General features: G+C 40.9%; 1 protein-coding gene across 1 annotated transcript; it reads right to left on the bottom strand.

Annotated features, from left to right (window-relative positions):
• Positions 1–521: 521 nt before the first annotated feature.
• On the bottom strand, positions 522–12,472 carry c4b (complement C4B (Chido/Rodgers blood group)). Its single transcript, XM_083679554.1, has 41 exons — positions 12,326–12,472; positions 11,808–11,997; positions 11,518–11,695; positions 11,318–11,388; positions 11,072–11,160; positions 10,767–10,849; positions 10,502–10,589; positions 10,206–10,332; positions 9,815–9,956; positions 9,461–9,573; positions 9,193–9,357; positions 8,848–9,021; positions 8,552–8,743; positions 8,222–8,368; positions 7,903–8,041; positions 7,635–7,706; positions 7,303–7,515; positions 6,914–7,028; positions 6,750–6,820; positions 6,479–6,627; positions 6,145–6,360; positions 5,937–5,988; positions 5,672–5,761; positions 5,381–5,587; positions 5,129–5,204; positions 4,851–5,037; positions 4,585–4,689; positions 4,153–4,315; positions 3,809–4,020; positions 3,376–3,534; positions 3,212–3,271; positions 3,039–3,129; positions 2,768–2,945; positions 2,340–2,430; positions 2,007–2,081; positions 1,813–1,912; positions 1,590–1,679; positions 1,318–1,413; positions 1,091–1,174; positions 813–945; positions 522–726 (listed from the first exon to the last, which is right to left on the bottom strand). Exons 1-41 carry the CDS (start codon positions 12,388–12,390, stop codon positions 585–587), a joined length of 5,190 nt encoding a protein of 1,729 aa, XP_083535680.1. The 5' UTR covers positions 12,391–12,472; the 3' UTR covers positions 522–584.
• Positions 12,473–13,399: the final 927 nt, after the last annotated feature.

Genomic DNA, 13,399 nt, shown 5'->3' with positions numbered 1-13,399 from the left:
CCTCCCCCCTCCCCTCCTTATCCTGCAGATGTTGGGGAAGGAGGTGGGGGTGAGGGGAGGGGTGGGAGCTTACTTTGAACACAGAGAGCTCTCTCAGGTCCTCAACTGCCTCGAGGAGAAAAAAATACGACATCAAAAATAAATACATTTGGTAGGAAAGCTAAATCACACCAGTAAACTCAACCTGAGTCTCAATCACTGGCGGAGGTTTAAAGAGAAGATGTGTCTTTCTCCTCCGCTCTCTGTGTGTGTTAGCCGGTGTGTTTTTTGTGTGTGTGCCGCCAGAAATTAGTGATTTGTGAAGTTGGTTACTCCTTGATCCAATTCAAATATTATTTAACCCCATTTGAATCACATTGCTTCGGTCAGGATAGTAGCAACATGTTTTATATGTGTTATACAGTGACATTGCTCAGCAGACTTTATACATTACACAGGTATTGCAGACACCAACAAGATGGGGTGAAAAATACTTTTAATTGACTAGATTATATGCTTCAGTTTTATTATAGTTTATAGTATAGATTAGTGTATAGATTATTCTGTATGTATGTTGAGCATGTATGTACCAACATGTCGGTGAATCATATGGTGCAACCATTTATCCTATACTGGGACACAAAATCCCTAAAACCGTTGCAGGCAACCTTATAAAGAGATTTGTTGCATTTGTTCTCATTCGGCATCTCTTCAATCCAGGTATTCAATTCCAACAGATATTGCTTCCTAAATGACAGAGAGGGAGAGAGAAAGAAGATAAGCCAGAATGTTTTTTTATTGACCTATAACATCATTGACAGTAGGCTACTTACTGGCCATTGGAGTCGGTGGTGGAGCCATCTTTGCCCATGATGAGGTATTTCTTCCCTATGCTTAGCTTTCCTTTACACATCAGCCTGTTGGTGAATACTCTGACTTGGCCTTTACTCAAATTCACATCTCCAGCTGGGGGAAACAGGGTCTAGTGCATCAGGAACACTTAATACATAAAACTAGAGACAGTATAGTCTTAATAGTATGGGAGGGTACGATCTTCATACAGCAGATCACATCTGTGCTATATGAATAATGGTAGCGCTACAATACTTACTTGTTCGGAGTACATCAGCCACATTGGTTGTGTAGAGTTCAAAGTTACTCTTCACAGACATGTTGACAACTTCGACAATGTAGCCTGAAATAAAACAAGAATTAAAGCAAGCTATTATCTATGCCTTATTGGCCACATTTCCCTTTTGTTGACAGCTAATTTTTTCATCTTGTTGAAATGTATCAAATCTACATTGTCATAATGAGAAGCTCTAGGTAATAACTGACTGTAATCCACAGTGGGGTAAAAGCAAGCATGTTCAATGCGGGCATTCTTCTTGATCTTCGATGGTCCAAATGTCATCTTCTGTTTGTGACAAGGCCCTAGAGAAACAATAGGGGATTCTTTAAGTGTTTTCACCACTACCATAGTGTAGAATTCCCGCTGGGACCATATATACTGAAAAATGTATGCACTCACTGCAATGTAAGCCGCTTTGGATAAAAGTGTCAGCTAAATGGCATATATTATTTTGAGAGTATTAAGCATAAAGACCTACTCTCTGCACATTGACACACATCTCCTGAACACAGTGTTGAGACCATCTTGCTTCTTCTGGGAGCGGAGTAGAAAACAGTACACTTTCTGTCTGTGAGGCAGAGAGAGGGACTCTTAGTGGTGGCAAATAGTGAGAAATGGAATGTACTCTCCATCACAAGGCCATTTTAAAGAGATAAAGAGTTTAAAATACAAAGGAAATATGAAACGAAATCCATACATACCTGGTTCATAGTAATCATAAAAAGAAGCTGGGACTGGTTGCAGTAAACCTACAGGTACTCTCTGTATTGCCCCAAATGTTATGCACTCTTTACCTATAATCTGGATTGAGAGAGAGAAAGATACCATCACATGTTTTAGGCCTTTAAAGTGTCACACTGTAGAAAGAGAGTGTTGGTGTAGGTGTGAGTCTCACCTCATTAAAGTACAACAGGACTCTTTCATGTGAGACCTCGTAATGTGAGATGTATTCTTCAGGTTGCTTCTTAAGCTGTGGTGAGACAAGAGTTATTTTATAGAAACCAATGGCAGGAAATAGGGAGAGAGTACTTTCTTTTCTAAACATTGAGGTGGAGGAGCAGTCATGGAGGAGCTGATAATGAATTGGGATATTTAGATTTAGATTCAGATTATGATATCACAACTGCTGATAATGACAATCAGAGCGAGCCTTCTATTCTAAATTAAAGGCCATGCTGCTGCTGCTGTGATGATGATGATGATGATGATGATGAAGATGAAGGCTAACCTTATCCAGGTCCTCAGTCTGTGCCTCAAAGCCACTGAGGAGTGTGATATCAGCGATGGCCATTCCTGTGAGGTTCCTGATGAGGCTATGACTACAGGAGCAAAGATAGAGAAGGAATGAGACAAAGTTATATACGGTATGGCTCTGAAATGATTGAGGTACTGTAACAGCATAAATTCCTCATGCATATTCAGTTTAGACCAATACACTTCAATTATAGTCCTTGGGACCCCATGGATGTGTAGGCTTTTGTTCTAGCCCAGTAGCAACACACCTGATTCACACACCTTGATGTTAAACTGAATCAGATGTGGTAGTACTGGGCTGGAACAAATGGCTGGACAGGCTTGGGTCCTCAGGACTACACTTGATTGAAGAATATAGAGTCAGCACGATTTAAGAATCTATTTGCTCTCTCTTAAACTGACCTGACACACACTTCATATTCAACAGCATTTTGGGAACTCAGGCTTTGCTCTGTATCTCTTCTGCTTCTGCTGCGAGCATCGAACCACTCAATCGCTGATCGGGGGACATCTTCCTCATCCCTTTTCTCCCCATCTCCATAGTCTTCCCCATTGTAGTCATAGGTTTCTATAATCTTGGCTGAGTACATTTTAAGGAAATAATTGTTTTTATACCCATTAACAATTGTTTCTCTGGGATTAATAAAGTATTTTTTAATTCAATTTAACTCACCAGTGTACTGTACTTTTCCCTCCACGTTAACTTTGATTGACAGGAGGTCACAGTTGTCCGTTGGTTCCATCAGATGGTAAGCCTTTATAACCTACCAGATGGGCCAATATATATATATATATTTTTACTGAGCATTAATATGGCAGTTTTAACAATTAAGTTAAAAGACTCACCTTCATCTTGGCTTTCCCCTGACCATTTAGTTGCACAACGATTTTGTTCCCGATCAGTTTCTAAGAGAATACAGACAGAGAATAAGATACTATGTTTAACATTTTGTGTGTGTGTGTGTGTGTGTGTGTGTGTGTGTGTGTGTCTTGGCAGGGGTGTACTGTACATTCAGCTCTGTCTCTACTTTCTGTCCCTTGTTGTCTAATGACAGCTTTTTTTTGTCGCTCTTCCCTGGAACAGTGAACTCTGCATCCACTTCAATGACAGGAGGTGGCGGCTTGCTCAGAGCATATTCAGAGAGGGCTTCCAAGGCAACTATAGTATCCTAAAAACAGAGCAAGGAATGCAAAACCATGGATTCCAATGAAACACAAAAGTATAATATTCTTGATCCAGTAAATGGAGTCTTAGTTGGAGCTATAATCAATATTTGCTGAAGGTCTATATTGAGGACATTTGCAGTAAAAGAAGCCCAAAAACGGGAACAAAAAAACATCTAGACAAAAAGTCTAGACCACAATAGTGCACATGGTAATGAAGTAGGAAACATAGTTTAGCCACTTTAGTTCTGTATGTACTGTACCCTATATCTATCTTACCTGTGTGGATTTGAAGCCCCCTCCATAGTTCTCTTGTGAGGTTAGCCAGCAGGCTGCAGAGTCCGCCCATTCGGAGTCTTTATGTGCCACTGCTGTTAAGAGGGCATAGGCTGTAGTCTCTACTGTAATGGCCTCTGTTGGTGGTATCCTCCCATGATGTTCCTGATTCACCAGGTCAGCATTGGCATTCCACACATGACATCCATCTTCCCCTGATTAGAAGAAAGAAAGAGGAGGGGAAAAAGAGGACTGGGATGTTGAAGAATGTAATTCATGTCTGTAGAGGGAATACAGTCACATCAGAACTGGTCATTTGACCTAGTGTGTACTATAATATGACATGCCTTGAGTTGCCAGTCCTTGAAGTTTTTTCCAGGCGGGTTGAGCCAGTGTTATGTCAGACAGGCAAACTGAGAGGCAGTAGGCTGTAATGGCCACAGCATAAGGCCTCTCCAGCCCCTCCATACGTGAGAGTAGGTAATCAGTGGATTTAGAGATGCTGGATTTCTACACAAAAACAACACAAAGCAACACAGCTAGCCACTCTATCCTATGCATAAGATAAATATTTGGTCATGATTCAAATCACCGACCATGAAAGAGACATGAATAACACGGACTAAGGGCAGGAACTACTTAGCCTGTGGGAGCACCCCACCCCACCCCACATGCTGCCCCTCATACTACAGACATCCCACAAAGACATCATTCCACATGCTGGTGAAGTGAAAATATCCCCTTGTCATCTTGGTACAGTATGTCCTCGGACGTCTTACCACATTGTTCTTCTCTTCTATTGTTAGGAAGTCAAAGGAACGTTTTAGAGCAACGGTTATGAAAGCAGTCATGGACACGTCTCCCTCTATGCCTCCAATGCCTCCCTAGAGAGAAAACAGAGATTTTGACCAAATATGGTCACCTAATTCAGACTGCTTATACAGCGTCACCTTTGTTTCATTTTAGACCTCCCAATGTTGTAGTTGTGTTCAGTAGTTCCAAAACAAGTAGCCTACTGTAGCTATGTTTATGAATGATCCTTTACCTGCATTTCTCTGTGTATGACTGGATGAGGGTCAGTAAACGATCCATCGTCATTCTGTTTTGAGAGGAGGTATCTGACTGACTCACTAATGTTCTCGACAGAGACAACCTGCTTTCCCGTCTCTCCAGTGGCTGCTGCCTGGCGCTCAGCCACCAGGGACAACACCTTCACAACAAGGCCAGTCAGCCTAGAGAGAGAGAGAGAGAGAAAGAGAGAGAGTGTGGGCGAATGGGGGAACTTAAAACATACAGTAGTAGAAGAGCAAATCATTTACTGACCAGTGACTGGTAGGATGATTCATCCATGCCCCGTAAGATCCATCACTCTTTTTAAAAGTCAAAATTCTCATATAACCTGTCGGAAAGATTAAAGATATTGAGATTTTATCATATAGCCCAATATCTCATTATATTGTAATTGAAAAATGATCCTCGTCAACACTACCCCTTTATAAGAAGATTGTATTCAGATTCATACAGTATTTTCTGAAAGCCTTTTGCCAGATTGACATACTGAATAGTCTGTCCCACCTTGCTCTGTGCTATGGAGAGCCACATCTCTGGTGCCGGTGGGCAGCTCAAACCAGCGCTGGCTGAGGTCCAGGTAGCGAAGGGCCAGGGCAGTGGGGGCCATACGTTTCATTGTTTGTTCTGCACATCCATGAGGCAGGTGTAGCAAGGCTGCAACCCCTTCAGGAGAGAGCAGGTTCTGGGCAGTGGTTTGGCCAAACACCTCCCCTGGAGGTCAGATCATAATGGAGAAGACAGAGTTGGAGGAACTGATAACAAGTGGAAAGCTACTGGGAGGAACATTAGTCAGACCTTCTATCCTCACGAAGATGTTGGTGCTGGAGTCAGGGACTGTGTTGTCTGGTAACGTTCCATCGATCGTTAAAGACTTCCCACTCCTCTCTAACAACAGAGGATAAGAGAATGAGGGGATAAACTTGGCCCTACTGACGTTAAACAGACAAAGAAGTACTGCAAGAATGTGTGTTGAAGTAACCTTGAAGGATGTCAATGTGTAAGTAACAACAATCTCAACTGAGATTAAGGAAAAGTATTTTTTTATGGTTAAAAATCTCACCATTCAGGTCAAGAAAATGGGTTTTCTCTTCTCTCTTTTCTATTCCCTCTGTCTAAAACAAAATTGGATACGTATATGCACTGGCTCTTCAGAGATGACATGATATTAAAAATGTGCATTTGTTTTTTGTGCTCCTCATATGATATGGGTACATCATAAAACCTTCCTTTCTCCAAAAAAAATAAGCCATGATATTTCTTATGCTTACCCTGACAATCAGAATTTTTTCAATTGCATCTGAGGCCCTCTCATCCTCTTTGTCAAAAATGAGTATTTTGATGGGTATGCTGCCCGTTTCCATGGGAACTGCAGAGAAAGTGACAGCTTGCGAGGCTTGGGGCGCCACAGTGACGTTGACATAGGTAGTGGTGGAGGTGGAGCCAGGTGAACAAAGCATCTTATTTTGCTCCATATGTAGTGCAAGCTGAGGATGAGCAAGATAGAAGTCCAACAGATGTAAATAGTAAATACTGTAGTGTACATACCATACTGTGCTGTACTGTATATGTGAACATGTTAGCAATTTAATTTCTTATATCTACCTGTGCAGGTTCAGTCCCCTCCTTCCCGTAGTTATAGACGATAGCAACAATAGACAATTGCTCGTACTGTTTCACTGAGTACGGCAGCCTCAGAGATACAAACAGCTGCTTAAACACCTGAATTTCATGAGGTTCTGCCACACAGAAACCTAAAAAAGGGAGACATACAGTACCGTATAGACAAAGCAATGACAGTACTAGTTCATCAGAAGGTCATCACCATCTGACGAATGAAATAAATAACCAATATAAAGCAGAACGTTGTTAATACCGTGATCTGTGGACAAACTGACAGCCTGTATCTCCCAGGTGGTGATGGAATCAGGCAGAGACAGGAATTCGCTGTAAGAGAGATCCACGTACACCCATTACAAGAGTGGATTAGACATAATCAGTCGTATGACATAAGCCTCTATCAATCTGTCTCTCCCTTACCTTGCTTGGCCAATTAGGTCGATCACTCTAAATGAAAAGCTTGGAGGAAAATGTCTTCGAACTCTCTGAATTGAGGTGTCAAAGAAGAAGTCTTCAATGTCTGTCTCACTTGCAGCTGAGGAGAGAGTGCAGAAGAGAGGAAGGACTTAAAGGAACTTCTAGGAATGATGCTACCATGGTTTGTTAGAGTTATTGTCCTCAACACCCTTTGATATGTATGTAATTTGTAACCCTAACCCTAACCCTTTATGAATAACCGTTCTCTCTTTCATTAGCAACAAAGAACCATGTCATTTCTAGTGTCTCTTTTGGCATGAATTAGATTTATAATCTTCTCATATAATTTAGCAATTATATATTGATATCCCCAACAATCTATTCATCCTCACTCCTCCCGTGTCCTTTCTGGGTGTCCTCCTGTCTCTTTTTATTTCTGAGCGTCTCCCCCTGAAGACAGCATTCTAGGAAGGCCTGAACACAGGCGGGGTCCTTGTTGGTCTGTAACACTCTCTTTGCTCGCTGCTCACATGTCCGTTTCATGGGGATCAGGGAGAATCCATGAGCACAACATTCTTGCAGCTTAACATCTGTGTAGTTAGATTCTGGAGGGAGATGAGAGGGAAAGAAGGCTTTTTATACCTGCCACTATGACAGACCAACATGTTGTGCTATTGCCTAAGCCAGCTGGTAGGGGGAATGAGACTAAAGCATGTTGTCATACTTATGCTCATCATTTGCTGTTGTAGATCCAGTGATCGCTTCTGGCGTCTAAAGCCAGACACACAGCCAAATCCTGGTAAAGGAATACACAGGCCTGCTTATCAATATACAGTATCTTTAGATATTGAACAAATAACACTATCAGCTCTTCAAGGTTATAACCTTTGGAATTGAATTGGTTGCAATAGTTATTCTGTGAAAAAGTCACAGATGATAGAATGGGATACTTGATAGATGTATTTTGGTAATCAAACTGTGATTTGGCATACCCTTCCTCATCTTAGACTGCATAGACCTCTCTTCCGAATTGGAGATAAAGGAGAGGCCAGCTTCGTTGAGCACAGCAGGTGTATCTGAGCCTCCGCTGTATGAGCAACCAAGGTCATAGGACTGCATTGAGGCGAATACCTGTGCACAGCATGAACAATTACTGTATGATACTCTATTATCATACACACAATTATCATACACACAGCGTTATCATACACACAATTTTTATCTGAAACATTTGCTGTATAGTACGTTTACAGTAAACAATGTGGTGAAATTATGAGCATGTTTAGCAAATAGCTTGTTGTTATGGGTCACCTGTTTGGGGGTGAGTTTGTTATGGGCGTTGAGAGCATAGATGGCCTTGTCCACGACCAGCAAGGCAACTTTGGCTGTCTGACCATCTCCCTCTATAACCAACTTTGCCTGAGTTCCTGGTCTGTATTCGTTTGTTGAAGTGGATATCTAGTTATCATAAGAGAGGAAATTGAGCATAATATGTCAATCAAACTGACACACACACACACACACACACACACACACACACACACACACACACACACACACACACACACAGAGACACAGACACAGACACACACACACACCATCCATGCTTGTCTACTTTATCCATGATAGCTGTTTACTCACCTTGACCTTCTTTTCACATTCATCCTTGACATCCATCCACACCGAGTCAGCAATGATGTCACCGTACTGGTTGTAGTAATAACCAATCAGACGGAAGGAGGGAGTCATATCAGAAGTGATTGTGAGCTGCTGTTTTGTAGTATCCCCAGCCTGGAAAGCACCATGGTCTGACAGCGCACCTCGGCTGAAAATCTGAGGATGAGAGGCATTGACATTTTTTTATGGTTTTTTTTTCCCCACTATGTAACATTTCTATTATATCCTGTTCCCCCTCTTCACTCTGTGACATCTCTTACCATGTAGTACATAAACCCATCATCTGGTCGCCCATTGATGACTGTGTAAGTAACATAAAGGGCCTTGCCCACAGTCTGAACGTCAGAGCTCACACTCAGGTACAGGTAGCTGTTTCCAGAGGGAGATGAGGCTGGTTTGACAACCTTACTGGCTTGCTGGCCATCTACGGTCACCTGATGGAAACAGAGGGAAGGAAGGGGATAAAATAAGAGAGATACAATCTATTACAAAGCTTGTACTGTACTGTATCTGCAATTCACTCTTTACTGTTGTATTATGAGTCTTTGCACGCATATTACAGCACAGTGTCCTTGACATGTACTGGACTATTTTGTTATACTAACCTTCACAGTAATGTCATCATCAGTCCCAGTTTTAAAATTAAAGGAGCGCCACACTGCCCCCTCCTGGTTAGTTTCGACATTGCCAGTCTTTTCGTGAGATTTTGGTACATCAATTGTCACTGGCACTTCAGCAGCTGGGGAACCATTTGGGAGACGGACCACCACCTAACAGATGGACAGACAAACAAAACACAATATCGTTTCACAGACCCATATAATCTTATTGGTACTCCATCTTCTGTCCATCACATTCCACATTGAGGCTTACCAAGACATCAAGTGGGATTCCAGGGATGAAATGGGAGCGGGTGCGGGACAGATCTATACTGTAACGCTGAGAAACGATGGGAAGAGACACTTCTGCCTCTTGTAGCTCACCACCTGGTGAAGTGATACAGACATGGTATCAGTATCCATTTGGGTCTAGAATAGAGAATCATCAAATGCTACACTTACTGCACTCTATCCCAAGATTGTTTTTGAAAAGTCTATTTTTATTGTCTTTGTTTTTTTCCATGTTTTTTTTCCATCCTCCCAACCTACCCTCTCATCCCTAGCAAATCTCTCCCCTCTATTTGTATACAGCTGTATCCCACCCTCTCCATACCCCCCTGTTCCTTACTAATGATGTCGGTGACGGACACAGCCATGTAAAGTTGGGCTCTGGTCTGGTCCAGCTCTGAGAGGGTTTTTTGGTGCTGGGCTTGTAGCTGCACGCTAAGTTGGGATACCAGGAGTACCGCAGACCCTTTTCCATCATTTATCTGAGATTAAAAAAAAAAGGCAGGCCATAGTTTTGAGTCAAACTCAGGTTTTGTGTATGAAGAGGTAGGCTGCCATTACGCCTGCCACCTTGTCAAACTTTATTCCCAGAGCTAAATCTTAGGCTTTTGTTCAGTATGTTAACAATGAGCTGAGTCAGTTTTCCAGTTGTCATTTTTGAAAGTAGGGTGTTGATATTCATAAATCTGAAACCAGGATTGAGTTGACTCATGTCTAATTTGTCCTCCCACCGATCCAGTCAGCTCCAATCCCCTGATGAAGACAATCTTCTCTTTTTGACCGTCTGGCTCCTGTATTTCTTCCTTCACTCCAAATCGGCAGTGAAAGGCACCTTTTATACTCTCTCCATAGGAATACCTGGAGGGAAATGGAGTCAGACAAACTGAGGAAGATGACCACATTCCCTTACGGATAAATAGATTTTAAAAACATTGAAGGACTGAAGAATACTGATGAAAAATAATCATGTAAAAAATGTAAGTAGAAATTAATGGTATTGTAGGGAAACAATTGAATGACAGCTTACATGGCTGAGATGGCGAAGGTGAACTCTTTAGCATTGAGTAGGAAATAGCCTTGCTCGGGTTGAACTGTCACCTCAAAGCTAGGGAGCACTGAAATATGTACAGGGCAATGAACAACATCTGTTACACATACAGTAGCATGTTTATGTGTAACAGAAATCATGAAAAAATAGGATGCATACATTTTCAGTCAAGAATTGATTACAGTGTGTTTTTTCAATTTTACAGTGGTGTCATTATGAAATAAATAAAACAAGTGTTTTTCACCATATTTCTTGACTTGAAACTCTCGAGTAACTGCGTTCTTTTCATCTTCCTGATAATGTGCCACAATCTTCCATACACCCATTCTAAAACAGATCAATCAATCAATTTCTCAAGTAAAATATGCATGCATTTGATCAATAAATAGTAGTTTCACAGTATGAGAGGACTGACTATAAGCTCTATGTATGACACTGTATGACTTTGTCGTGTCTATCACAGTTCAATTGTGTATATTTCATGACATAATTTTTGTTCATTACAACTAGAATTCATAGAATTAAAATTCTATGGCTGTATCGCCGTACTCAGAGACATCAGGGATACTAAATACACCGCTGAATATTCCGCCTCTTGCGGAATGTAGGATCTTCTTTATTCTGTTTCCCGCAGCATTCTACCAAAGAGATAAAGAATGGTCACTTTAGATTCTTATTTCACAGCTCGTTCAAACATCTAACATTATTAGCCACAATGCAAAACAAATTCAAACTTATTGAAACACAATCCTAAAAATTAATGTATTTGGGGGCAATAAATTGTATTGTACTCACAAAAATTGAGATTTGAAAAACCTCTTCATGGGGTCTCATTGAGTGGTTTAGGGTAAATATCCTGTACCTCACTAGAATAAAAAGAGTAATGTTATATCCGTCAGCAACTACAATTATCAAGAAAGTATTTTCGATTTTAAGTATCGCAGTATTTTTGTTATGATGTAATGTCATGTGCAGCCTGTCTTGTAGGTTTGGACCTTTTTGTGTGGGGTTGTAGATTGGCTGGTCAGTCTGAATGAAGATGTAGCCTCTGTGTTGGGAGACCAGGACTCTCATGATCTGCCTCTTACTGATTGATTGGATCTCTCCCACCACGAGGAGATAAGGAGGACCATTCATAAAAGGTGGCAGTTTTGACATCTTCTCCCTGTCTATCTGCAAATAAAGAAATGTTAACCTTTCAGATCAGCGATGTCTTCATATATGGTTTGGTCCTGTATTAATTTAGTTGAGTTTGATTTATGTTCCAGTGATTACTCACTCATACCTCTAGTTCCACTGTTTGGACCGGCCTCTCTGTTGTACACACAATGCTGGTCTTTTTTGACACCAGCTCTCCAGTTAGCTCATACTCCAGGTAGAGAGTAACAGGTCTATTCAGGAGGGCTTGGCCCAGCTGAACATGTACACGCTCTTTAACTCCCACATGGAACACATTGGGAGCTGAGATAAAGAATCTGCGTAGCCAGACAAAGTTTGAATTCAGTCAGTTTTTCTGGAACAGCCTCCCAGATAATCTGACAAATTGTACTGGTATTTTGTCTTTCATTTGTTATTGTGTGTGTGCAAATCAATAAATACAAATAAATAATAATACAAAGTTGTAGTGTATACATTATACTGTAGAGTAATCAGAGTTGAATTATTATTATTTTTTTTTAATAATCAGAAAAGTGGCTGAAACTATTGCACAAGGTAAATCCTATAGATTACATTAGATCCATGCATGCATAAATCAGAAGTGTGAAGAAGTGTTTCATTCAGCTATTTGTATTATTTTTTTACCTGTCCTTTCCAAACACAGACTCTGCAGCGAAGATGAAGAACAGTATAAAGATGGGAGACCCCATGCTCCCTGCTCAGAGTATTGGCCGGTGCTCTGACTCTTTCCACAGCAAAAGCTTCTGTTCAAAGTTTTATCCACACAGCTTGTATAAATCCCTCTCTTTCTCAATCTCTCATCCTTTCCCAATCCCCTTCAGTCTCTTTATCTCTTATGGCCCTCCCCTCTCACTCCTCCCACCTCCACCTCCACCTCCACCTCCACTCTTATCGAGATACAGGTTGTAATTAGTCGTACTTCTCAGATTGAAGCCATGTGCTAATATTAGTCAATAGAAATTGTCACAACTTCTTCACTCAATAAAAACACAACTGTCATGTATAGTTTAGTTGATTCAACATTGGCAACCAACTGGTCTCACTAAAAAGAAGCAATAAAAACATTAACTATTAAAGATGTTTTCTAAGTTATAACTCAAATGGCAAATGTTTAGAGACTGCACCAGATTAAGTATTGCTGATCTCATGACAAATAGGCCAACTTACAATATATCACTGTTTGGCTTGATTCCAGGAGGATCTTTGGAGGGGGAACTCTTAAATTTCACAATCAGATTCGCTCGTCTCTCATTGGTCAGTGCTATCCTGCATATTTTCCTCAAAATCACGTGATTTCAAAGAATTCTGAAGTCCTTGCCAGTGTGATTATATAATTGTAATGTACCGTATGGATCATTATGACTTTTATTTATTATGGGACAGTATACATTTGGTGAAGGTTTTAATTTCTCTAATGTCAATTTCACAAGCTATCTAACAATTTAAGAAGTGAATTTGAAAAAATTGCTTTACTCAGGGGCAAAAATTGCTTTACTCGGGGGCAATATTCATAATGGGTATTGATAAGATAGTGTTTTGACTAATTACCTACATGTGAACTAACATTTTCTGCATATACACTGCATAATGTACACTGCATACTGCTCACATAGTTAATCAGGTTCTTTATTAGTTAGGTCAATTCAGGCTATCATGTTTGTATGCCACGATCCCATGGTCTTAGAGTCCCATGAGGGC

This window comes from Argentina silus (genome assembly GCF_951799395.1).
Source record: "Argentina silus genome assembly, chromosome: 10".
Lineage (NCBI taxonomy): Eukaryota > Metazoa > Chordata > Actinopteri > Argentiniformes > Argentinidae > Argentina > Argentina silus.
The sequence above is the reverse complement of the archived record's forward strand: the minus strand, read 5'-3'. Positions and strand labels throughout refer to the sequence as shown.